The sequence below is a fragment of the Ornithorhynchus anatinus genome, chromosome 3, assembly GCF_004115215.2.
Source record: "Ornithorhynchus anatinus isolate Pmale09 chromosome 3, mOrnAna1.pri.v4, whole genome shotgun sequence".
In the NCBI taxonomy this organism is placed as follows: domain Eukaryota; kingdom Metazoa; phylum Chordata; class Mammalia; order Monotremata; family Ornithorhynchidae; genus Ornithorhynchus; species Ornithorhynchus anatinus.
In genome coordinates, this window is record NC_041730.1 from 10,924,854 (window position 1) to 10,949,991 (window position 25,138).

Genomic DNA, 25,138 nt, shown 5'->3' on the forward strand with positions numbered 1-25,138 from the left:
AAAAGAACTTGCCAAATCCAGCATATTTTTCACCGCCAATTAATTAAGACCACCTTCCCCAGACGCCAGGGACTGTAAATCAGATTTGGAACTTTACATTATCTAACTGGGCAGCGAACCCGGCTCTCCCTCGGTGCCGGCGGAGGGACCCGCACACCTCGGGGACCCCGGGGTGTCTCCCCGCAGCCACTCTGCGGCTTCGATCACTAAATTATTCACCGTGCCCTCTCACCCTTCAGACTCAACGCTGACAGCTACAGACTGATTTAGCAGCGCCTGACGGTGGGGATCTAAAGCCCAGAGCCTGTAGGGATTTCCAAAGAGTTTCTCCTTGGGGGTTTTAAGAAAGAGCAGGAGTGGGGTCGGTGGGATAGGCGGAGTTCAACATCTACCAAGTCCCAGTGCTGGTGGGGAAAAGATCCTGGAACGGCCACCGCTGGCAGCAGAAGGGAAGAAAAACGGTAAGAGGAGATGTGCCCCGCGTGAGAGACCTTCTTCGGGCTAGGAAACAACGTGTGCATTCATCAGGCCCCGCTCTGCCTTGAAGGATCTAATTTGTGGAGCTAGGCAAAACAGTCTGGCACGGAGAGCAACGCTAATGCATTCTGGCTCTCTGACAGCCTCCGAAAGGTGAAAGAGGAAAATCACTCCCGGCCAATGCCGCCGCCGCCGCCCAGAGCCTCGACCGTAAGCCCGAGGAAGCCGGCTGCTTTCGGCAATCCCCTCCCACGCAGCGAGCTCCGGGTCATCCTGAGGCGGACGCAGGCCTCCGATTATCCAAAATGCTTTACTTCACCTCCCTCCTGGGCCACCTTTGGCTACTTCCTTGCTGACCCCAATCTCGTATGGAGTCAGGAACTGGAATCTCTCCGAGCGGCTCCTTGTGGGGAGCAGGTTGGCCTCGGTCAGTGTGAGGTGGAGTTTTGGGGGGGGAGCGGGGGGGAAAGGGGGACTCCCTTTACCCTAGACACCCCGATCCATCTAACCCCCTGGGGCATAAGGAGAGTTGTCCGCAGGGACTAAGCCCCACCTGCCTCTCTATCTCTAAAGGAGAGAGACAGAAGTTAGAGCAAGGCTGTCTAGATGCACCAACATTGCCCTTTCCTTTTTGGGTATCTGTTAAGGGCTTACTGTGTGTCAAACACCGTTTTAAGCACTGGGGTAGGTGCAACTTAATTAGATCAAACACACTCCCCTGCCCTGTAGCCTGCCCGACTCTGGAACAGTTCTGTTGTATTGTACTCTCCCAAACTCTTAGTACAGTGCTCCCCAAAAGAGCACTACATACAGTAAGCACTCAATCGATATGATTAACTGCTCCGCACATAATAAGTGCTCGATCAATACCAGTGATTGATTGATAGATTGAATGGAACCTTATTAGCAGATGCCATAGAATCCTACCAGGAGTCCTCTCTTGACTCACGCCCTGGAGTGCCAGGGTCAAATAACACCCCCCCCCCCCAAAATGACAGAATCTCCTCGAGCCCTTTTGAACACCCAGGCCCAGGAAGAGAAAGGGAGGGGAGGAGAGGGCAATGAGCGCTTCGGAGGGTGCAACGATAGAGTGGGTAGACACAATCCCCGCCCTCAAGGAGCTTATTACTGATGCATGATTATTGCTATATTGTTATATCGTACTTAGCGAGGTGTTGGGGGAGGTGGGGCGGGGAGGGGTCTATCTCACCACCGACCACGGCCTCTGGCCCGGAATACCCTTCCTCCTCAAATCCGACAATTACTCTCCCCCTCTTCAAAAGACTTACTGAAGGTACATCTCCTCCAAGAGGCCTTCCCTGACTAAGCCCAATATTATATATTGCTATATTGTACTCTCCCAAGGGTTTAGTAAAGTGCTTTGTACAGGGTGAGCACTCAATAAATGAGATCGAATGATTACCATGTGGGTAGCACCTTGTAAGTGTATAATAATTGCCATAAATATCACAATATAGCTGATAGGAGGGGGTTTTTCTGGTAGTTGTTAAGTTCTTACTTTGTGTGAAACACTGTTCAAATCACTGGGGTGGATGCAATCAGGTCTGATAACAGGCAATGTCCCACATGGCGCTCGCAGTCTTTGTAAGAGGGAGGACAGATATTGAATCCCCCGTTCGAAGCCGAGGAGACCGAGGCACAGAGAAATCAAGTGACTTGCCCGAGGTCACACGGCAGGCGAGCGTCAGAGTAGGGATCAGAACCCAAGTCCTCCGGCTCCAGATCTGTGCTCTATCCACTAGACCACACTGCTTCGAGATGCAGTAGGAGAAACCTGCCCCGGCCTCACCAGGTCATTGCCCATCCTCCCACGATCCCCAGGGTGAGTGGAAGATCTGCCCCCACTGGGCTGTCACCACCCGCCCTGACCCCCTACCTTGTCCAGCTGCCGGATGCCCTCCTCCACACAGCAGATGGACGCCAGGGTCCGGAGGGTCCGGGGGTACAGGCGCCGAAAGCGGTCCTGGCGGCAGATCTTGAACAGGGCGAGGACTCCTCCTTCCTGCGGGCAGGGAAAGAAGATGGGGATAATGGCGGGTGCGAGGAATTCATCTTTCTAGGTCCCTCAAGTTTACTCTGTGCTTAATCTATTCAAGGAACACGCGATCAGGAGACACGAACACCCTCTAATTACTTTCTCTCAATTAGTCGTTCTACCAACCCCAGGAAAATGAGCAAAGGCACCTGGAGGAACCGCCCAATCAGTGCTCACGCCCACGGGGGCGAGCGAGGTGCACGGCGGGCGGGGAGGGGACTTTCTCACCACTGACCCCTTGCCCACGTGCTGCCTCTGGCCTGAAATACCCTCGCTCCTCAAATCTGACAGACAATTACTCTTCCTCACTTCAAAGGCTTACCGAAGGCCCATCTCCAAGAGGCCTTCCCTGACTAAGCCCTCCTTTCCTCTTCTCCCACTCCCTCTGCGTCGCCCTGGCTTGCTCCCTTTATTCATTCATTCCTCCCGGCCCCAGCCCCACAGCATTTGTGTCCATAAATAAATTTTTATGTACATAATAAATAAATATTATATTTAGTACATTATGATAGAATAGATTATATTAGTTATAATAGTAATTTATTTATTAAACAAATAATAAACAATTTATTTATTTCTATTATTTATCTCTCTATTTATCTATCTAAATAAATATTTATCTATTATAAATTTATTTATTGCTACTAATGTCTGCCTCCCCCTCTAGATTGTAAGCTCGTTGTGGGCAGGGAATGTGTCTATTTTTATATTGTACTCTCCCAAGAGCTTAGTACAGTGCTCAGCACACGGAAAGCACTCAATGAGTACGACTGAAAGCATGAATGAATGAAGCGGGGAGGTGAGCCAGACAGGACACGGGTGACTAAACCATTCACTTTTAGCATTTATAAATGCCATCCTGAGTAAACTGGGCTTCCCCAAGAAAGAGAGGGATCATCTGTTCCAATAGCGGTCTTTGTTAGGCACCCGCTAAGTGCTAAGCACTGGGATAGAGACAATGTAATCAGCTTGGACTCAGTGCGTGTCCCACACGGGGGTCACAGTCTAAGTAGGAGGGAGAACAGAGATTTCTTTTTTAATGGTATTTAAGTGGCTCAGTGGAAAGAGTCCGGGCTTGGGAGTCCGAGGTCATGGGTTCGAATCCCGGCTCTGCCACTTGTCAACTGTGTGACTGTGGGCAAGTCACTTAACTTCTCTGTGCCTCAGTTACCTCATCTGTCGAATGGGGATGAAGACGGCGAGCCTCACGTGGGACACCCTGATGACCCTGTATCGACCCCAGCGCTTAGAACAGTGCTCTGCCCATAGTAAGCGCTTAACAGATACCAACATTATTAAGTGCTTACTCTGGTGTGTCAAGCACTGTTCTCAGTTCTGGCGTAGATACAAGTTTATCAGGTTAGACCCAATCCCTGTCCCACATGGGACTCACAGTCTATACTGAAGGGAGGAGGATTTAATTTCCCTTGTACAGGTGAGGTAACTGAGGAACAGGGAAGGTAAGTGACTTCCCCAAGGTCACACAGTAAACATTTGGCAGAGCCGGGATTACAACCCAGGTCGTCTGACTCCCAGGTCTGTGCTCTTTCCACTTTGCCAGGCTCTCTCAATCCATTCCCTCCAGTGGCCCTCACAGAATACTAACGATTGTGGCATTTGTTCAATTCTTGCTTTGTGCTAGGCACTGGGGCACATTCACAATAATCAGGTAGGACCCAGTTCCATGCTTCACCTGGGGCTCCCGAGTCCACAGCGGAGGGACAGCCGGTATTCTATCCCCATTTGACGGAGGAGGAAACAAGTAAACTGGCTTGCCCCAGGCCACGCAACGGGCAGACACCGACTGCCCCCTCGGCCCTCACACCGGGGAGTAGAGAAGCAGCCTGGCCTAGTGGGAAGAGCGCAGGATCTGCAGTCAGAAGACCCGAGTTCAAATCCCAAATCTGCCCATCTGCCTGCTTTGTGATTTGGGGCAGATCACTTCACTTCTATCTATGTTCCTCCATTTCCTTAGCTTCAAAATGGGGATTAAAGTCTTGCCCCTTCCCCCTTCCCCCGCCGCCACACCCTCCTAGTCTATGACTGTCGTGTGGGACAGGAGCTGAGTGTGATCTATCTATCTTGTATCTATCCCAGTACTTGGGACATAGTAGGTGGCTTAAATACCGCCACCAGTTCTTCCCCTCGACTCTACTGATCGCCATCGTTCTCGTCTGTCCGTCTCCCCCGATCAGACCGTAAGCCCGTCAAACGGCAGGGACCGTCTCTATCTGTTGCCGACTTGTTCATTCCAAGCGCTCAGTACAGTGCTCTGCACATAGTAAGCGCTCAATAAATACTAGTGAATGAATGAATGCCTCATTATTAATTATTATTATCATTGCCATTTAGCTTCTCATGGACCTCACTCCCCCAGTATTGTTATGAGGTCCCCCCTAGCTGAGCAGTGCATGCTCAGAACAGAAACCAATCCTTAATAATTAATCATAATTGTGGTATTTGCTCAGCACTTGTGCCAAGCAATTCACTCTTATCCTTAGCATTAGCTCCACACGTGTTAATGCTGTTAGTACTGTTTTTGTCCGTCTGTCTCCCCCGATTAGACTGTAAGCCCATCAGTGGGCAGGGACTGTCTCTATCTGTTGCTGATTTGTACATTCCAAGCGCTTAGTCCAGTGCTCTGCACATAGTAAGCGCTCAATAAATACTATTGAATGAATGATCACTGATATAGATACAAGATAATCAGATCAGACCCTGACCCCGTTCCTCACGGGGCTCAGAGTCTAGTGGAGAGAGAACAGGTATTTAATCCCTATTTTACAGCCGCAGAAACCGAGGACCAGAGAAGACGACTGACTGGTCCGAGGTCACACAGCAGGCAAGTGGCAGAACTGAGATTAGAATCCGTGGCTCCTGACTCCCAATCCGGAGCTCTTTCCCCTAGGCCGTGCTACTTCCCAGCTATTGGCCACTTCCCACTCCAGGTATTCATGGTCAATTCCAGATCAGATATTGCACGTGAACTGGAGAACAAAAACTTCCCAACAAACTGAGGATGCTCCTCAGAATCTTCCCACCAGGCTTCTCTGAGGATCTCTGAGCAGAGGATTAGTCCTGTTCTGCTGCTTTTTCCACATGAATTCACTCAGCCCTGATCCGCACGTGCTTTTCTCGACGGGAGAAGCATCTGTTTTCTGAGTGGGAACAGCCATAGGCAGCTTTAAGTGCGTCAGACATCAGGTAACACAAGAAATTAAACCCTGACCCTAAATTCCAGGCATGTTTCAAGCTGCCAAAGCTGCATACCTCTCTTTGCACTAAAAATAGCTCTCTCCAAGCTGCTCGCACCGATTGAGTTTGTCTTAAAGCTGATCTCTCTTCTGGGATGTCTAGAGCTGTGTCACTCCATCTTAGCTGAAAACTGGAAGTCAGTATTTTTGGGGGGTTTTTATTATGATATTTGTTATGTGCCAGGCACTGTACTAAGGGCTGGGGTAGATACAAGCTATTCAAGTTGGACACAGTGCCTGTCCCGCATGGGACTTACAGTCTTATGCCCTTGATACGGATGAAGTAAGCGAGGCACAGAGAAGAAAAGTGACTTGTCCAAGATCACACAGCAAACAAGTGGCGGAGCGGGACTTAGAACCCAGGTCCTTCTGACTCCCAGGCTCTCGCTCCACCCACTAGGCCGTGCTGTTTCTCCAGAGTTACTGAGCACAGACCAGCATGGCATCCGGTACGAGTTTGGCACAGATGCATTTTTATCCCAAATTTCTTTTTCCAGAGTCCACTGGGTTCCCCAGCTTAACAACGATAACTATGGCACATTTTAAGGGCTTACTATGTGTCAAGCACTGTACTAAATGCTGGGGTCTATACAAGATAATCAAGCTAGGCAAAGATCTTGTCTCACATGGGGTTCTCAGTCCAAAAGGGAGGGAGAAAAGCAACTAAATCCCCATTTTATAAATAGATGAACTAAAGGACAAGGAAGTTAAGCACCAACTCTGTTGTATGTGCTCACCCAAGCACTCTATTCAATGCTCTACACGTAGGAAGTGCTCAATAAATACTACTGATTGATGGATTGAAGCGATTTACCCGGGCAAGCTACGGGGGTGCGATTGGCATCAGAGGCATTTGGAGTACAGATGTCCCTGGGCACCCATGGCAATAATAATGATAATGGTACTTGTTAAGCATTTACTGTGTGTCAAACACTGTTCTAAGTACTGGGGTAGATACAAGTTAATCAGGTTGGACGTAGTCCCTGAACAACGTGGGGCTCACCCTCTTAATCCCTATTTTACAGATGAGGTAACTGAGGTCCAGAGAAGTGCGGTGGCTTGCCCGAGGTCACATAGCAGACGTGGTAGAGCCAGAATCCTTCTATCTCCCAGGACCGTGCTCTATCCAGCGAGCCACGCTGCTCCACCAAGTTGAAGGGGTCCATGTGACCTCACTGCGTCATGCTGCCCATCCTGAGTTTGTCACCAGCGCATCTCCTAGCCCGGTGTCCACAAAAGTGGACAGTGGCCACCCTAGCTGGGAGACCCCAAGTCCACATGCCCAAAAGCCCCCCCTCCCACCTGCCCCCTTCTGCCCAGCGCCGCCCGCCTCTTCCCCCTGACCTTGGCAATGATCCGGCACAAGGGAGCCCCTTCTTGGGCGAGGCCGAAGAGGTGACCCGTCACGTTTTCCAAAATGTAGAGATTATCGGAAGCGTCGATTTTTCTCACCAGGCGCTGGGGGCCGGAAAGAGATGTCAGAAGCGGAACTGGTTTCTCGGGCCTCAGAAAAGAGCACGAATCCCACCCAGGGCCCAACTTTGAACAGTTAGAGTGCCTCCCCACTTGGCTTACCAATTTAGCCGTGGCGAGCTTGCGTGTCTGTGACCAGACACGCTCCCCGTGATCCCAGCGGCAGAGCAAGACACACCTCGGGGACTTTGGAGGACCGTCTGAATGAACTGACGGCAAGGCAACTCAGACTCCCGGAAGTTCAGGAAATGAACTCTGGGATAGAAATCTGCCTTACTTCTTCCAGTCGGCCCTGGCCAGGAACCACCCACAGCCCCAGCTCACGTCTGGGCCCAGCTTTTGGCCTAGGTGGCCAGTCAATCAATCAATCATTTTTACAGAGCACTTACTGTGTGCAGGGCACTGTACTGAGCATTTGGGACCTTCGCGGCTTAGTGGAAAGAGCATGGGCTTGGGAGTCAGAGGTTGTGGATTCTAATCCCGACTCCGCCTCTTGTCAGCTGTGTGACTCTGGGCAAGTCACTTCACTTCTCTGGGCCTCAGTTACCTCATCTCTAGGGATTAAGACTGTGAGCCCCATGTGGGACAACCTGATTACCTCATATCTACTCCAGTGCTTAGAACGGTGCTTGGCACAGAGTAAATGCTAAACAAACACCATCATCATTATTATTATTAATATATTGGACGCATTAACTACCCACAACTAGCTAACGGTCCAGAGGGGGAGACAGACAATTGAAAGAAAGAAATAAATCGCATTTATATATACACTTTAGTACTCTGGGGCGGGGGGTTTGGTGAGTAAAGAGAGCAAGTCAGGGTGATGCAGAAGGGAGTGGAAAAAGAGGAATTGAAGGCTTAGTCAGGGAAGGCCTCTTGGAAGAGATGTGCCTTCAATAAGGCTTTGAGCCGGGGAGACTAACTGTCTGTCGGATACGAAAAGGGAGGGCGTTCCAGGCCAGAGGCAGGGCACGGATGAGTGGTCAGCAGTCCTCTACTCTCCAGACCTCTTCTATTCCCTGGAAGATTTCTGTGGAAGCAGGGTGGCCTAGTGGGAAGAGCACAGGACTGCGAGTCGGGATTTCTAATCCCAGCTCCTCCATTTGCTTGCCATGTGAAATGGTCACTTAACCGCTCTGTGCTTCAGTTTCCACACCTGTAAAATGAGGATGAAACATCCGTTCTCCCCATCTCAGTCTGTGAGCCTGCGGTGGGGCAGGAACTATGTCCAAGCTGATTACCCCGAACCCACCCCAGCGCATAGCACAGTGCTTGATATACAGAAAACAGTGAATAAATAACACTGTCGTTATACTAAGTGGCATCCATTCTGTGGAGGACAATCAGAATGGAATGACAAAACTCAATGATATAGACCTGGCAACTGCACTGAAGAAGCATGAGCTGGTGGATAGGGCCCGGGCTTGGGAGTCAGAAGAACATGGATTCCAATCCCAGCTCTGCCACTTGTCTGCTGTGTGACCTGGGGCAAGTCACTTCACGTGGCTCAGTTGAAAGAGCCCGGGCTTCGGAGTCAGAGGTCATGGGTTCGACTCCCGGCTCTGCCACTTGTCAGCTGTGTGACTGTGGGCAAGTCACTTCACTTCTCTGTGCCTCAGTTACCTCATCTGTCAAATGGGGATTAACTGTGAGCCTCACGTGGGACGATCTGATTACCCAGTATCTATCCCAGCGCTTAGACCAGTGCTCTGCACATAGTAAGCGCTTAATAAATACCAACATTCCCTCAGTTCCCTCATCTGTAAAATGGGGATTAAGATTGTGAGCCCCATGAGAGGCAGGGACTGTATCCAACCTGATTAGCTTGTATCTACCCCAGTGCTTAGTACAGTGCCCGGCACAGACTAAGCGCTTAACAAATACCATAGAATAAAAAAGCCGAGCTGAAGGAGGCTGGAGGCAAGAGGACAGGCACAGCAGGAGAGATGACCAGGACCTGGTTGAGGGGTGAGATGACGAAAAACAGTACGTCGTGGTGGGCAGGGAATGTGTCTACTGTTATACTGTACTCTCCCAAGTGTTTCGAGCAGTGCTCTGCACACAGTACACTCTCAATAAATAAGATTGACCGACTGACTGAGGCTTCCGATAATCTGGGTTACTGCGGGATCCATCGTCACGACAGATACCGAGACCGCAACACTCAAAACCTATAAGTAGACTGAGTTATTTCTTAATCTATTGCAACTCTCCCAAGGGGGTAAGATTTCCTCAAATAAATGATGGGTTTTCCAAAGCTAAATCTACCTGGATTAAAGATTCGGCTGGTTTCTCCTTCATCTTCTTTCGTATAGCTCCCAGTGAAAGCACCGTACTACGTACATTAGGTGGATACATTTTTAACCGAACGCATATTGAATCGAATTGCAGTGACGGCAATTTTCCCCAAGAGTTGATATATTCACATCGTAGGGGATTTAACAAAAGGTGTAATTAATAATAGAGGTCCATCATTATAAATCCTCGTAACATACACTATTCTTAGAATTCTTCCCTATCATTACCGTAAATGACTATACACGTTGTATTAACGAATGCATTAAATCGCAGATTTCATATATAAGTGTCCTATACCTAAATTATAATTATCGAATATTCCTGATCGGTGTTTGCACTTGCATTCAATTAGCATCGCATTAAACAATTCATACCCAATGTCTCTTGCAATCATCCGCTGATATTGGACCATTTATGTGCAGGATGCTAATTCAGTGTTAATGTCTATACTAGTGCATGCTGTAATTACCCAGAAGAGCGATCTCATGATTAAGATCTCTAGGAAGGAAGGACGTGATATCTTTCCGCAAACCGAGATTTGGAGAGATTTGGGAGAAAAGCTCCTCAGATCTCCTTGAGGGCGGCAAGCATGTCGACTTACTCTACTGTTCTCCCCCAAGCACTTTGTACGGTGCTCTGCACACAGCGGGCGTGCAATAAATCCCACTGATCACTGATTCGATCGACTGAAGTTTTTAGACCCCGCATACTGAAATAATGAAGTCCTGAAATCCATGGGCTAGAAGGGGTCTTTAGGAGTCATCTCATCCATACCCCTGTCTCCAGGCAACCTAGACTCTTTGTTCGCTCTTTTCGGAGAAGCAGCAAGATCTAACGGATATAGCACAGGCCTGGGAGTCAGAAAGATCAAGGTTCTAATCCCAGCTCCTCCACTTGTCTGCTCTGTGACCCTGGGCAAGTCAATTCACTTCTCTGGGCCTCATTTACCTCATCTGTAAAATGGGGATTGAGACTGTGAGCCCCACTTGGGACAGGGATTATGTCCAACCTGTTAAACTTGGTACACTGGCACTTAGCAGCGTGGCTCAGTGGAAAGAGCACGGGAGTCAGAGGTCATGAGTTCGAATCCCAGCTCTGCCACTTGTCAGCTGTGTGACTGTGGGCAAGTCACTTCACTTCTCTGTGCCTCGCTTACCTCATCTGTAAAATGGGGATTAACTGTGAGCCTCACGAGGGACGACCTGATTACCCTGTATCTACCCCAGCGCTTAGAACAGTGCTCGGCACATAGTAAGCGCTTAACAAATACCAACATTATCATTAGTACAGTTCCTAGCACAAAGTAAGCATTTAGCAAATGCCATTTAAAAAAAGGTCCATTGCCCTCTCTGACGAGGACGGTATCTCCTCCCACCCAGAATAATGGACAGGTTTCAGATCAGCTGGTGTTGTGTGAGTGGCTTTCATAAATCTCTTGCCTACACATACCCAGAGAAGGTAAGCTCATCCTCTTTACAGTTAAACTTGTTGTGGGCAGGGAATGTCACTGTTTATTGTTGTATTGTACTTTCCCAAGCACTTAGTACTGTGCTCTGAACATAGTAAGTGCTCAAGAAATACGACTGAGTTGAATAAATGCCCAGCAAACGTACGCCTTCCAGTGACAACCACCATACTTATACAAAGGAGGCCAAAGGCAGAGAGCACAGGAGAAGCAGTGTGGCCTGGTGGAAAGATCACAGGTCTGGGAGCCCTAGAATCTGGGTTCTAATCCCAGCTCCACCACTTGCCAGCTGTTTGACCTTGGACTAGTCACTTCACCTCTCTGTGCCTCAGTTTTCTCATTTGTGAAATAGAGATTTAATACCCGTTCTCCCTCCCACTAAGAATGTGATCCCCAAGAGGGAGAGGGACTGTGCCTGACCTGATTGTCTTTTACCTACCCCACTACAGCGCTTGGCACATAGTAAGCAGTTAATAAAAACATCATCATCATCATTATGATTCTTAGCAAGAAGCTGCTGGAGGGGCTGTCATAAATCTCTTGCCTGGACATAGCCAAGGAAGGAAAGCTCTAGACTGTGAGCTCACTGTGGGCGGGGATCTGTATGTTGTTTTATTGTACGCTCCCAAGAACTCAGTACAGTGCTTTGCACACAGTAAGCACTTAATACGATTGAATGAATGAATGGATAGGTGCTCAGTAGGTACTGGAGTGGGTACCAGAGGGCAATCCTGAAACCTGGTGCACTGCCTTCATCCCAGACATAGGAGCAATGGAAATGACTTCCCTGGAGTGGGCCAGCACATGTGAATGAATTTCTCTCTCTCGGGCTCTTTAAAGAGAAGGTAGCCAGTACAGAGGACCCATCCAAGTGATCTGTCTCAGCTCGCAGAGGGATCAGGCCACGGCAGTCTCCTTTCATTCATTCATTCATTCGATAGAATTTATTGAGCGCTTACTATGTGCAGAGCACTGTACTAAGCGCTTGAAATGTACAAATCGGTAACAGATAGACACACACCACCCTGCCGGCTTCACTCCACTTACGGTCCCACCGTTGAAATCTTTTTCTCAGCTTGACCTAGTGGAAAGAGACAGTCTGAGAACCAGAAGACCCAGGTTTCAGTCCCGGCTCGCCACTTGCCTGCTGAGCAAGTCCCTTAACCTCGCTGTACCTCAGTTTCCTCCTCCGTAAAACCAGAATTAAATGCCAATTTTCCCTTATCCACAGACTTAGTGCCCCATTTGGGACGGGGATTGTGTCTGAACTGTTTGGTTTCTATCTACCCTGGCATTTAGCACAATGTTTGGAACATGGTGTTTAATATTTGCCACTATCATCATTATTATTACTGTTATTCTCTCTCTCTTGATATCTTCTATTAACCTGACCCTTCTTCTCCAGAGATAATCCGTGGTATTTACTGAGCACTTACTCCGAGAAGAACATTTATACTAAGCACTTGGGAGAGTACAATACAGTAAGTAGACACAATCCTTGCTTTAAACATGAAGGGCTCCTGATTTCCTGCATTAAGCAAAGAAAAAACACGGGTAGTTTGATTTGAGCAAAAAGCAAAATGAAAAAAAGACCTCAGAAAACAGAAGTAATCAAGGATCCCACCTATCAGTGAGAGTCAAAACTAAACTGGTTTCATTGCCTCAGTTTTGGATTATTCTAATTAATCCCAAGCCCGCTGAGTTCAGACAAGCAGTTAACCAGTATTTTTTCATAGAAGAACAATAGGGCACCTTGCTGAGTGTGGAAAAGAAGATGTGCTGATTTATGTATTATTTGGACTAGAAAGCCAAACTGATTTAATAACATTTCACCAAAAGGACAAGCCAGGAATCAGAGTGGGGCTAAAGTTTCTTAATTGTTGCATCCCACCTCTGCCACTTGTCTGCTTTGTGACCTTGGGCAAGTCACATCACTCCTCTTGGGCCTCAATTACTTCATCTGTAAAATGGGGATTCAATGCTCCTTCTCCCCGACCCAACCTTAGACTGGGAAGTCCCAGGTGGAATAGGGACTAAGTCCACCTTGATTATCATGAGTCTACTCCGGTTGGAAACAGCGTGGCTCAGTGGAAAGAGCCTGGGCTTGGGAGTCAGAGGTCATGGGTTCGAATCCCAGCTCTGCCACTTGTCAGCTGTGTGACTGTGGGCAAGTCACTGAACTTCTCTGGGCCTCAGTTACTTCATCTGTAAAATGGCGATGAAGACTGTGAGCCTCACATGGGACAACCTGATAATCCTGTAGCTGCCCCAGCGCTTAGAACAGTGCTCTGCACATAGTAAGCGCTTAACAAATACCAACATTATCATTATTATAATAATTGCTCAATCGATTGACTCTGGGAAGGGACCGTGCCTAACAGCTCTGTTATACTATACTCCCCCAAGTGCATAGTACGGATTTCTGCACATAGTAAGGGCTCAAGAAATACAATTGCTTGAATGATTCTAACTACTGAACTCTCCCAAGTCTGCAAGTGATAAGCGCTCAAAAAAACGCAACCGATTGATAGGCTGACCAGTCACCCCTGTTTAGCTGAGACAGCTTTGGATTCCCAAAGCCAGTCCAAGCAGTTTTAGAAAAATATACTTATGTTCCAGAATTGTTACTGCTGGGTCAATTCCAAGCACCCATAAACTGTACTTTCCAAGCACTCGGTATAGCGGTCTGCACAGAGTAAGCGCTCAATAAATATGATCGAATGAATGAATAAACCCAGTTCCCATTTGGGTCCCGAGCTCACTAACCTGGATCTCCTGGGTCAGAGCCAGTTCTATCAACTGGCCAAATTGCCGCCCGATGCCAGTGAGGATTTCGTTGACACGTGACTTCAGTGACTTCAGGATCTGTTCATTTTCAGCCTGCAGACACCTGTGGAAACGAAGACCAGACACAGTCCTTTTGGCCCTTTGGAGGAGCCTGGCTCTGTCTCTCTCCCAGCTCCCGAGAGGAGACCAATACACAGACGCTTCTGAGAGGGCTTGGCAACGGGGCCTTTCCTCCTAGGCTCCTTCGGTCTGGAAAAATGGTACGCCGGGGTTAGCCGACCATGAAAATTGGCCCTAGCCCATGTTCTCGGTTCCCACGTAAGTCAAAAATCAGGCTGCAGAGGCAGTGGAAATCGGGCAGTGGTTCTGAAGAATAATAATGATAATATTGGTATTTATTAAGCGCTTACTATGTGCAGGGCGCTGTTCTAAGCACTGGGGTAGATACAAGGTAATCAGGTTGTCCCACGTGAGGCTCACAGTTAATCCCCATTTTACAGATGAGGGAACTGAGGCACAGAGAAGTGAAGTGACTCGCCCACAGTCACACAGCTGACAAGTGGCAGAGCCGGGATTTGAACCCTTGACCCCTGACTCCCAAGCCCGGGCTCTTTCCACTGAGCCACGCTGCTTCTCTAGGAGATGGTGTTGGTTTGTTCATGCTTCATCCATCTACGCTGGGAAGCTGCTTTTCAACTCCTCCCAGTACACACACACACACACACACACACACACACACGAGGGTATTTTAAAGACAAGATGCTTGGCACCACATACATTCGAACTCATGACCTCTGACTCCTAAGCCCGTGCTCTTTCCACTGAGCCACGCTGCTTCTCTGCAGTAGAATAGAAAAGGAGATACCTTCTGCCTCTCCCCAAATCCCCTTTTGGTTTGGTTTTCATGTGTTTCAAGAGCAGAGGGGTTAAGGGGGAAGGAATCTCCTCGAGGGCAAGGAGTCATGGCCTAGTAGATAGACCATGGATCTGGGAGTAAGGAAGACCTGGGTTGTAATCCTGGCTCTGCCACTTGTCTGCTGTGCGACCTTGGGCAAGTCACTACAATTCTCTGGGCCTCAGTTATCTCAACTGTAAAATGGGGGTTGAGACTGTGGGCCCCATGTGGGACGGGGACTGTGTCCAATCTGATTTGCTTATATCTATCAGAGCTTAGAACAGTGCCTGTCACATAGTGAGCACTTAATAAATGCCACGGTTATCACTTTGTTGCTCTGAACACTGTAGGCGCTCTACTGGGGAACATTCTGAAGACAGATACTTGGCTGTTCTAAGCCCGTTGGTCCGTGCTTAGTACAGGGCATTGGACCCAATGGGCACTCAATAAATACTTTACTATTACTATTATTAGAGAAGCAGCGTGGCTAAGTGGAAATTGCACGGGCTTGGGAGTCGGAGGATGAAGGCTCTAATCCCAGATCTGCCACTCGTCTGCAGTGTGACCTTGGGCAACTCACTTCACTTCTCTGTGCCTCAGTTACCTCATCTGTAAAATGGGGATTCAGCCTGGGAGCCCCACGTGGGACAACCTGATGATCTCGTATCTACCCAGAGCTTAGAACAGCACTTGGCACGTAGTAAGCGCTTAATAATAATAATAATAACGTCGGTATTTAAGCGCTTACTATGTGCAGAGCACTGTTCTAAGCGCTAGGGGAGATACAAGGTAATCAGGTTCTCCCACGTGAGGTTCACAGTTAATCCCCATTTTGCAGATGAGGTAACTGAGAGAGGTTAAGTGACTTGCCCAGAGTCAAACAGCTAACGAGTCACAGATCTGGGATTCGAACCCATGATCTCTGACTTCCAAGCCCGGGCTCTTTCCACTGAGCCACGCCGCTTAACAAATATCTTTATTATTATTATTATTATTATTATCTTTACTAGTACTACTACGACTGTTGGAGAGCAATAGAAGGACTTTGGTTGGGGGTGGGAGGGTGGCTGGTGGTGTGGGAAAGGGTTAGGGTTACACCGTAAGCTCCCCTGGGCAGAGAAAGTCTTTACCGCTCTGCTGTATTTTACTCTCTCGAGCATTTAGTATAGTGCCCTGCACACAGTAAGTGTTCAATAAATGTCATTGATTGATCAATCGATAGGTTGAAATCTTCTTATCCCTGCCCCCGCTCATCTCCAGTCCTGTGGCTATTTACACACAACAAAAAGGTTGGCTCCTAAGCCATCAGCTGGGCTTCCTCCTTCAAAAACAAATGCCATGCGGTCAGCCCACGTAGAGACGGCTAAGCAGATGACTGAATTCACTTCGGGGAAAGACAAATTACCTTTCAGTAATTGCTGTGAGCTCAGAACATTTCTCCATTAAGGGTTTCTCAAACTGCAGGAAAAGGAAAAAAAAAATCTGCTTTTTAATTATTCACCAGATAAGGCTTTGCGACTAAGAGAAAAGTTAACATCTGGATGACAATTCAAGTCGGCAGATGAGTAGCCTCTCAGACCAGTCATCCTGTTAGAGATGGAGGCCGCTGGCTGTCGCCTGTTGACTGGACCCCCGGGGGAGGTGGCCGTTCCCGGTTCCCGCCTTGGTCCTTCTAACGATTCAGGGAGAAGACACAGAAGACGCCTGCCCCCCGCCCCCAGGGCCAGAGAAGAGCCACCCCGTGCAAACCGCGCCCGGCTTGCAAGAGCAGTGAGCTGTAGGACTCAGGGGCCCACAATCCCAGAGGTTTAGCCAAATAGAGAAATCCCAAAACTGGATCTGAGGCCTCCGGGACCCTGGAGAGTCCAGGTCCTCCTTTTCCACCGCCCCAGCCAGCAGGACCCCAAACAGGAAGATAGTTGGCTCTGAATTTGTGTTTTGAAGCAGCGCTGTGTGTAACCAAATGACTTGGTCTCCCTGCCATTGCAGTGAGGGGGAAAGAAGGGGAGTAAAGGTGGGGAAAGGGGAGAAGGGAGAGAAAGAGGGGAGAAGGAAGGGCAAAGGAGGGAAAGAGAATGGGAAGGAGGGAAGAAAGAGAGGGTGAAGGGGGAAAGAGTGTGGGAAAGGGGGAAAAGAGGAAGAAAAGAGGGGGAAAGGAGGGGGAAAAGGGGGATGGGGAGGGAAAAAGAGAGAGGGAACCGGGGTGGAAAGGGATAAAAGGGGAAGGGGAGCTATGGGGAAAGGCGGGGAAGAGGGGGTGGAGAGAAAGAGGGGGCAAAGAAAGAGAGAAAAAAGGGGAAAGAGTGAGAAAGAGGGGGAAGAGGGGTGGGGGTGGGGAAAGGGGAATGAGGGGTCAAGAGGGACAGAGAGGGAACCCCAAGCCCTGGAGAGCAACCCCTTGAGGATGAGAAATTGTCCGGGTACTGTGCCCCCACGCCCCGTACCTGGTCCACATCCTCAGCAGAGTCGGCCCCAGCGAGGGCGTGGTACTCGTGGAGCACGGAGCGCACGTGGCAGCCGAGCCGCACGCTCAGGCCGTGGACCCGCGCCCAGCGGTTCCGGTCCAGCTTGCGGCCGAGACGGGTCAGCTCGGCGCTCACCAGCCAGGCGCGCTCCAGGAGGGCCCGCAGCGGGTCGCGGGGGCTGGGCCGGGCCGGCGCAGCCGGTTCGCCGGAGGCCTCGTCCTCGGGGCTGATGGACTTGGATTGCAGGACGCACATGCACTCGCACTCCGTCATCAGCTTCAAGTCCCGCATCCAGCGCTGGACCGAATCCACCTGGAGCAAGTGCACGCTGGAACACAACCGGCAGCAGGGTGTCACACACTCGCGGACGTCGCTAACCAGTTGTGGCATTTGTCAGGTGCTTACTATGCGCCAGGCACTGTTTTGAACGCTGGGGTAGATACAAGGTAATCGGGTGGGACACGGTTCCCGTCCCACATAGGGCTCGCAGTCTAAATCCCCGCTCCCCCTTTACAGATGAGGTAACTGAGGCCTAGAGAAATGAAGTGACTTGTCAAAGGTCACACAGCAGACAAGTGGCCGAGCAGGGATTAGAATTCAGGTCCTTTGGTCTCTCAGGCCCACGCTCCGTCCACTAGACCACACTGCTTTTCAGGCTAGACGGTAGGTTTCTTGACAGCAGGGATAGTTTCTGCCAATCAATCATTTATTGAGCACTTAGGCTGTGCAGGTGCGATCCTGAGAATGGAGAAATAGTCTACACACACACACACACACACACACCCGTTAAAAAAACCCCCAAAACATCCCCAAACGGATGTTTCATTAGCTAATAAATCCTTCTAGGGTGTTTGCTAAGTACTTTCTCTGTGCCAAGCACCATGCTAAGCACTGGAGTCAATACAATCAGATTGGACACAGATGATAATAATATGATAATCATAATATAATAATAATAATGTTGGTATTTGTTAAGCGCTTATTATGGGCAGAGCACTGTTCTAAGCACTGGGGTAGATACAGGGTAATCAGGTCGTCCCACGTGAGGCTCACAGTTAGTCCCCATTTTACAGATGAGGTAACTGAGGCACAGAGAAGTTAAGTGGCTTGCCCACAGTCACAGCTGACGAGAGGCAGAGCTGGGATTCGAACCCATGACCTCTGACTCCCAAGCCCGGGCTCTTTCCACTGAGCCACGCTGCTTCTCTAATTTGTTAAGTACTTACTATGTGCCAAGCACTGCACTAAAGCACTAGTGGCTTAGTGGAAAGAACATGGGCTTGGGAGTCAGAGGATTTTCAATTCAATAGTATTGAGGATGTGGATTCTAATCCCAGATCTGCCACTTGACTGCAGTGTGACCTTGGGCCACTCACTTCACTTCACTTCTTTGTGCCTCAGTTCTCCCATCTGTAAAATGGAGATTAAGACTGTGATCCCCACGTAAGACAACCCGATTCCCTTGTTTCTACCCCAATGCTTAGAACAGTGCTTGGTATATAGTAAGTGCTAAACAAATATTATTATTAGTGTGGATACAAGAGAATCTGGTCATATATCTGTAATTGATTTATTTGCATTGATGTCTGTCTCTCCACTCTAGACTTGTAAACTCGCCAAGGGCAGGAAATGTATCTGCTTATTGTCGTATTATACTTTCCCAAGCGCTTAGTACAGTGCTCTGCACACAGCAAGTGCTCAATAAACATGATTGAATGATTGGATATGGTTCCTGTCCCACATGGGCCTCACAGTCTAATTGGGAGGGAGAACAGATCAAATCCCCCTTTTAAAGATGAGAAAACTGAGGTCCAGAGAAGTGACTTGCATAAGGTCACACGGCTGACAAGGGGCAGAGTCGGAATTAGAGCCCAAGTCCTTCTGACTCCCGGGCCTGTGCCCTATCCACTCGGTCATGCTGCTTCCCAAGAGTTGGGGTTCTGCCCAACCAGCCCGGACAAGGGAAATCGATCGATCGGTGCTATTGATCAAGTGAGTCCTGTACTGTACTAAGTGTAGAACACTGAGCTAGGTGCTTGAATGAGGAATGTGGGGCTGCCAGCCTAATCCCCCAGAGCTGCCCCTCCTCCCCCCACCATCAACCTGGGAGCAGTGAGAGGCTCAAAGACTCTTAAAACCTCTAATGGAAGAGCCCAGGGACACAAACTGGACACCATGGCAAATTGAATCAATTCGGTAAACACATTTTTTAAGACTCCAAATTGACATCCCAGTGAAGGGAAATCTAACCATTCCAGAAACACACATATTTCATCTAGTCCCTCACAGGAGAGTATTTCTCCGAAGCAATTAGAGTCCAACAGTGGACACAAGGCCAATCGAGCCATCATTCTCCATCCCCCCGAGGACAGGCAGGAAATCAGGAGGGAACAGGCCTCGTCCACAGAACTTAGGCTTTATCTTCCGTCATCTCCTTCCCTCAGCTACCCTCTCCTAGCCCACAAACTTGGGTCCTCTTACGCCCTCTGAACTAGGCCAATCAGCAGCATTTTCTCTCAGTGGCTTTCCACTGCCCACTTGGTTCATAATTGTTCACTCTCTCTGGTGCTTGGTTCCAAGGCACCGTTTCTTTGGTTCCTTTTATAAATGGCATTCGTGAAGCGCTTACTACGTGTAAAACACTGTTCTAAATGCTGGGGTAGATACATGTTAATTCGGTCAGACAGAGTCCCTGTCCCACTTGGGATTGACAGTCGAAGTAGGAGGTATTGAATCCCCAGTTAACAGTTGTGAAAATTGAGGCTCAGAGAGGTTGTGACATGCCCAAGGGCACACAGCAGGTAAATGGCAGAGCCGGGATTGGAACTCGGGGCCTCTACCAGCCCCGTGCTCGTTCCACTAGGCCACAGAGTTTCTCTTTGCCCTGCCTTAGCCAACCAACTTCAGTACTCTTGAGAAGCAGCGTGGCTCAGTGGAAAGAGCCCGGGCAGGGGAGTCCGAGGCCGTGGGTTCTAATCCCGGCTCCGCCACTCGTCTGCTGAGTGACCTTGGGCAAGTCACTTCACTTCTCTGGGCCTCGGTGACCTCGTCTGTAAAAATGGGGATTTAAAAAAAAAATGCGAGCCCCACGTGGGACAATCTGATGACCCTGTATCTCCCCCAGCGCTTAGAACAGCGCTCTGCACACTGTAAGCGCGTAACAAAATACTCACGTTATTACTCTTGTGTCCAGGAACCAGCAAGTTTCCCTAGAACCAATTTGCTCATTTGGCCTGACTGTTGGCCTTCTAAGTGAACATTATCCAAACCCAGAATCAGTTTTCTGCCTGATCAACAGATCACATTTCGCCGTGGGCAGGGAATAGGTCTGTTTATTGTGATACTGTACTCTCCCAAGCACTTACTACAGTGCTCTGCACACAGTAAGCGCTCAGTAAATACAGTCGACCGACTTACTGATGGCCTTGATTACGGCTGTGGAAGCGAGGAGAGATCGTCTGTTGGATATGAAGAAGAAAGGCGTTCCAGGCCAGAGGCAGGACGTGGGCAAGAGCTTGGCAGTGAGATAGATGAGACGGAGGTACAGTAAGTAGGTTGGCGTTAGAGGAGCAAAGTGTGCAGACTGGGAGATAGTAGGAGTCTAACGAAGTGAGGTAGGAGAGGGTAAAGGAGTTTAAAGGAGTTTAAAGCCGATGGTAAGGAGTTTCTGTTTGACGTGGAGGTGGACGGACATCCACTGGAGACTCTAAAGAGTGGGGAAACTTGGACTGAACATTTCTGTAGAAAAATGATCCAGGCAACAGAGTGAAGTATGTACTGGAGAGGGGAAGAGACAGGAGGCAGTGAGGTCAGAAAGGAGGCTGATACAGTAACCGAGATGGGATAGGATGATTGATTGTATTAACATAGTAACAGTGTGGATGGAAAGGAATGGGCAGATTTTAGCAATGTTGTGAAGGTTGGACCTACGGGATTTAGTGACAGAATTATTATGTGCGTTGAATGAGAGAGTTTAGTGGAGGTTAATGCCAAGGTTATAGGCTTATGAGACAGAATGGATAGTAATGATAATGTTGGTATTTGTTAAGCGCTTACTATGTACAGAGCACTGTTCTAAACGCTGGGGTAGATACAGGGTAATCAGATTGTCCCACGTGGGGCTCACAGTCTTAATCCCCATTTTACAGATGAGGTAACTGAGGCACAGAGAAGTGAAGTGACACAGCTGACAAGTGGCAGAGCCAGGATTCAAACTCATGACCTCTGACTCCCCAGCCCATGCTCTTTCTACTGAGCCACGCTACTGGTGGTTGCTGTCTGTAGTGATGGGAAAGTCATGGGGAGGAAAGATAAGGAGTTCTGTTTTGGACATGTTACGTTTGAGGTGTAAGCAGGGCATCCAAGTAGAGATGTCTTGAAGGCAGGAGAAAATGAAAGACTGCAGAGAGGGAAAGAGATCAGGGCTGGAAGAGGCACATTTGGGAATCATCTGCATAGAGGTGGTAGTTAAAGTCGTGTGAGCAAATGAGTTCTCCAAGGGAGTGGGTGTAGGTGGAGAATAGAAAGGGACCCAGAAATGAACCTTGAGGGACCCTCCCATTCAGTGGGTGGAAGGCAGAGGAGGAGCTTGCAAAAGAGACTGAGAATGAGAGGCCAGAGTGAAAGGAGGAGAACCAAGAGAGGACAGTGTCAGTGAAGCCAAGGTTGGATAATGTTTCCAGGAGAAGTGGGTGGTCAACAGTGTCAAATGGCTGCTGAGATGTCCAAGAGGATTAGGATGAAGTTGAGGCAACTGGGCTTGGCAAAAAAGACATCATTTGTGATATTTGCGAGGCCGGTTTCTGTGGAATGAAGGGGATGGAAGCCATATTGGAGAGGGTCAAGGGGAGAATTGGAGGAAAGAAACTCGAGACAGTGGGTGTAGACAACTCGCTCAAGGAGTTTGGAGAGGAATGGTAGGGAGGAGATGAAGCAGTAACTGGAAGGGGCCGTGAGGTCAATGGAGGGTTTTTTTTCAGGACTGGGGCGACATGAACATGTTTGAAAGCAGTGAGGAAGAAGCTATTTGGAGAGCGAACAGTTGAAGATGGTAGTCAGGGAAGGAGGAAGAGAGAGTAAGTGTTTTGATAAGGAATGAAGGGATAGGACCAGATGCACAGGTGGAGGGGGTACATTTTGAGAGAAGGCAAGGAATTCTCTTGAAATACTACTGGGAAGGAAGGGAGAGTTGAAGAAGGGCAGGAAGAGGGAGAGGCTGAAGAGGAACAGAGGAGATTTTAGGGAGATGATTCCTGATAGTTTCATTTTTTTCAATAAAGTAGGTGGCCACATCATTAGGGGCAAAGGATGGGAAGGCCGAGGGAGGGAGCTTTGAGGACTGTGAGACCCGGCATGGATCCATCGCTCATCTTCCCACCAAATTGTCTGTGAAATCTTCCGCCCGGGAGCCTCCTAAGCATGACATGAAGCAGGAAAATGTGAGTTGGAAAGGAGAAAGTGAGCTGAAGAGGATGTCCTTCATTTAATAGAGTCACGCTGATATACAGAGGAAAGAGAGTGCCTGATTCTAGGTTCCTTGGGTAATTCAGTGTAAAGAGGAAAATTAGACAATCATCACTCTCGAGCACAATGGAAGGCACGGAGGTCGTCCGTCTTCGACGGAAGTGGCGGCATGATAGCAGAGGGTCCTCGTCGCTGCCTGGAAACACGGAAACGGGGCATACTACAAGATTTCTGTTGTTAGGGAGGAGTAAAAGTGGTGCTTCGATGGTAGCCCTGCCAATCCGCCCGGGAAGAAAAGTCACTGACAGTCACCCCAACTAGGATGCCCCCCCCCGGAGGTGTAGGAAAGAGCATCCCTGGTAAGACAACAGTTCTGCTAGGATAGGAAAAATCCAGGGATGTAAAAATGGGGTGGAGGCAGATTCTCAAAGGCAAACAAGCACAAAAGGAAGATGAATCAACCGACCGCATTTATTGAGAGCTTACTGTGCGCACGGGGTTCTAATCTTGGCTCCACCACTTGCCCGTTGTGCAAGCTATTTAACTTCTCCGTGCCTCGGTTTCCTCATGTGTAAAATGGAGATCTGATGCTTGTTCTCCTTCTGACAGACTGTGGCACAGGAACTGTGTCTGACGTGATGATCTTGTATCCAGCCTAGTACTTAGTACAGTGTTTGGCACATATTAAGTGCTTAACGAATATCCATATCGTTATTATTTCTAGACTGTGAGCCCCTTGTTGGGTAGGGATTGTCTCTGTTGCCGAACTGTACTTTCCAAGCGCTTAGTACAGTGCTCTGCACACAGTAAGCAGTCAATAAATATGACTGAATGAATATTAGACCGGGTGTTTGCCTTCCTCCATTCAGCCCTTTGCTGATAAATGTTTTGTTGTCCACAGCACCCTCACATTAACAATCCATGGATAATATTTACTGAGCACTAACCTTGTACAGAGTACTGTATTAAGCCCGTGGAAGATCACAATACAATTAAGTTGGTAAACGTGATCCGTATCCACAAGGCGCTTACTGTGTAGAGGACGGAGGTGCTGGGAACCCTGCTAAAGTACCTCCGTAAAAAAAAGATTCTCTACACTACAAAAAGCCATAAATATAATTATGAATTTCCCCCAAGTGCTATTCCAGATTCCCTCCTGCCTGTCCACAGCGGAACCGCTAAAATCTGAAACGCGTACCCTGTTTGCCATTTGTTTAGTCTGGGCTGTTTCTTCCCGCAGTCCTGTATTTTCTTTACCCAGAACATTCTATTAAAAGGCGGGCAATTTTAGAGGGCGAGTTAGCTCGATTTCTTCATTGTCCTTCTGCCGCAACCACTTGGATGTTTTTAAAAAGAAAAAGAGAGCGGAGAGCCAGACTAGGGATGCTTCTGAAGGCGGAGTCGCCATAGAGGGTTTCAAGGACCCATGAGGAAGTCTACAACTCGACATTGGTTCCAATCACCTCCCACCTCTCACCTGGAACATCTCTCCCACATAATAATAATAATAATAAAGATATCTGTTAAGCACTTACTATGTGCCAAGCACTGTATGAAGCCCTGGGGTAGATAAAAGATAATCAGGTCCCACAGGGAGTAGGAGGGAGAACAGATATCGAATCCCTATTTTGCCCCTGCTCTTTCCACTACGCCGCGCTGCTTCTCACGAAGACTTCGATCTTCCCCACTGGGTTTTTTTGTGGCCCCAGCAGAGAAGGCGGGGACAGCAGAGACAGGAAAACCAATCTCGGGACTCTTGCTAAATGGCTTTAACTCTCAGGCTTCACAGCAGCCTCTTAGCCTCCCAGGTCAGGGAGCAGGTAAATCCTAGAAGAACCAGCTAAACGAATCGGGGGTTAACTCCAGAACAGCGGTCCCCCTGTCGCCATATAATAAGCTGCTGTTCTTAATTTCAGAGTTCAGGGACTGCATCTACTTAGGTCTTGATTGTATTCTTCTTTGAATACCGTGTAATTGCATGGCAGGCCTGACTCCATCTTCATTAGCCTCATTTCTTCCTGTAGCCACTCTGTCCTTTATTAGATTTGCTCATTGACTTCCAGAGGAAGTCTAAGGAAGGCTGACTCTTGATTGACAGGGACTACTCTGCCCACCCTCGGAGGCCCTGGGAGGCTTGAGTGAACCTGCCCAGAATTGGAACTCTAGCCAATCCATTAATTGTCTTCGCAGAGCACCTACTCTGGGCCCATCACGAACCTAGGTCCTGGATGGTGCCTTTTCCATGTATTGGCTAGAATCACCTGGGCCTCACGTTGGGCTAACAAGGACCAATCCTTATTCATTGATTTCGCTTATTGATTTTGATTATTCCGTCATAAATTCTTTTGTGTCTATATCTCACACAAGAGTGGAAGCCCCTCGAAGACAGGGAACGTTATCTGCTGCTTTCGCTCTTCCCAGGCACTGACTACGGTGACCTGTAATAATGTTGGTATTTGTCGGTATTTGTTAAGCGCTTACTAGGTGCCGAGCACTGTTCTA

The 25,138-nt window shown here is 48.7% G+C and overlaps 1 protein-coding gene across 4 annotated transcripts in view; it reads right to left on the reverse strand.

Annotated features, from left to right (window-relative positions):
• Window positions 1-25,138, reverse strand: part of INSC (INSC spindle orientation adaptor protein) — a 158,360-nt gene that overhangs the window by 46,058 nt on the left and 87,164 nt on the right. For all 4 annotated transcript variants that reach the window (XM_029059348.2, XM_029059350.2, XM_029059342.2 and 1 more), the window contains exons 3-7: window positions 17,153-17,501; window positions 16,114-16,166; window positions 13,793-13,916; window positions 7,132-7,245; window positions 2,375-2,500 (exon numbers count right to left, since the gene is read on the reverse strand). In XM_029059348.2, coding sequence (XP_028915181.1) covers window positions 2,375-2,500; window positions 7,132-7,245; window positions 13,793-13,916; window positions 16,114-16,166; window positions 17,153-17,501 — 766 coding nt within the window. The remainder of the gene's footprint in view (window positions 1-2,374; window positions 2,501-7,131; window positions 7,246-13,792; window positions 13,917-16,113; window positions 16,167-17,152; window positions 17,502-25,138) is intronic.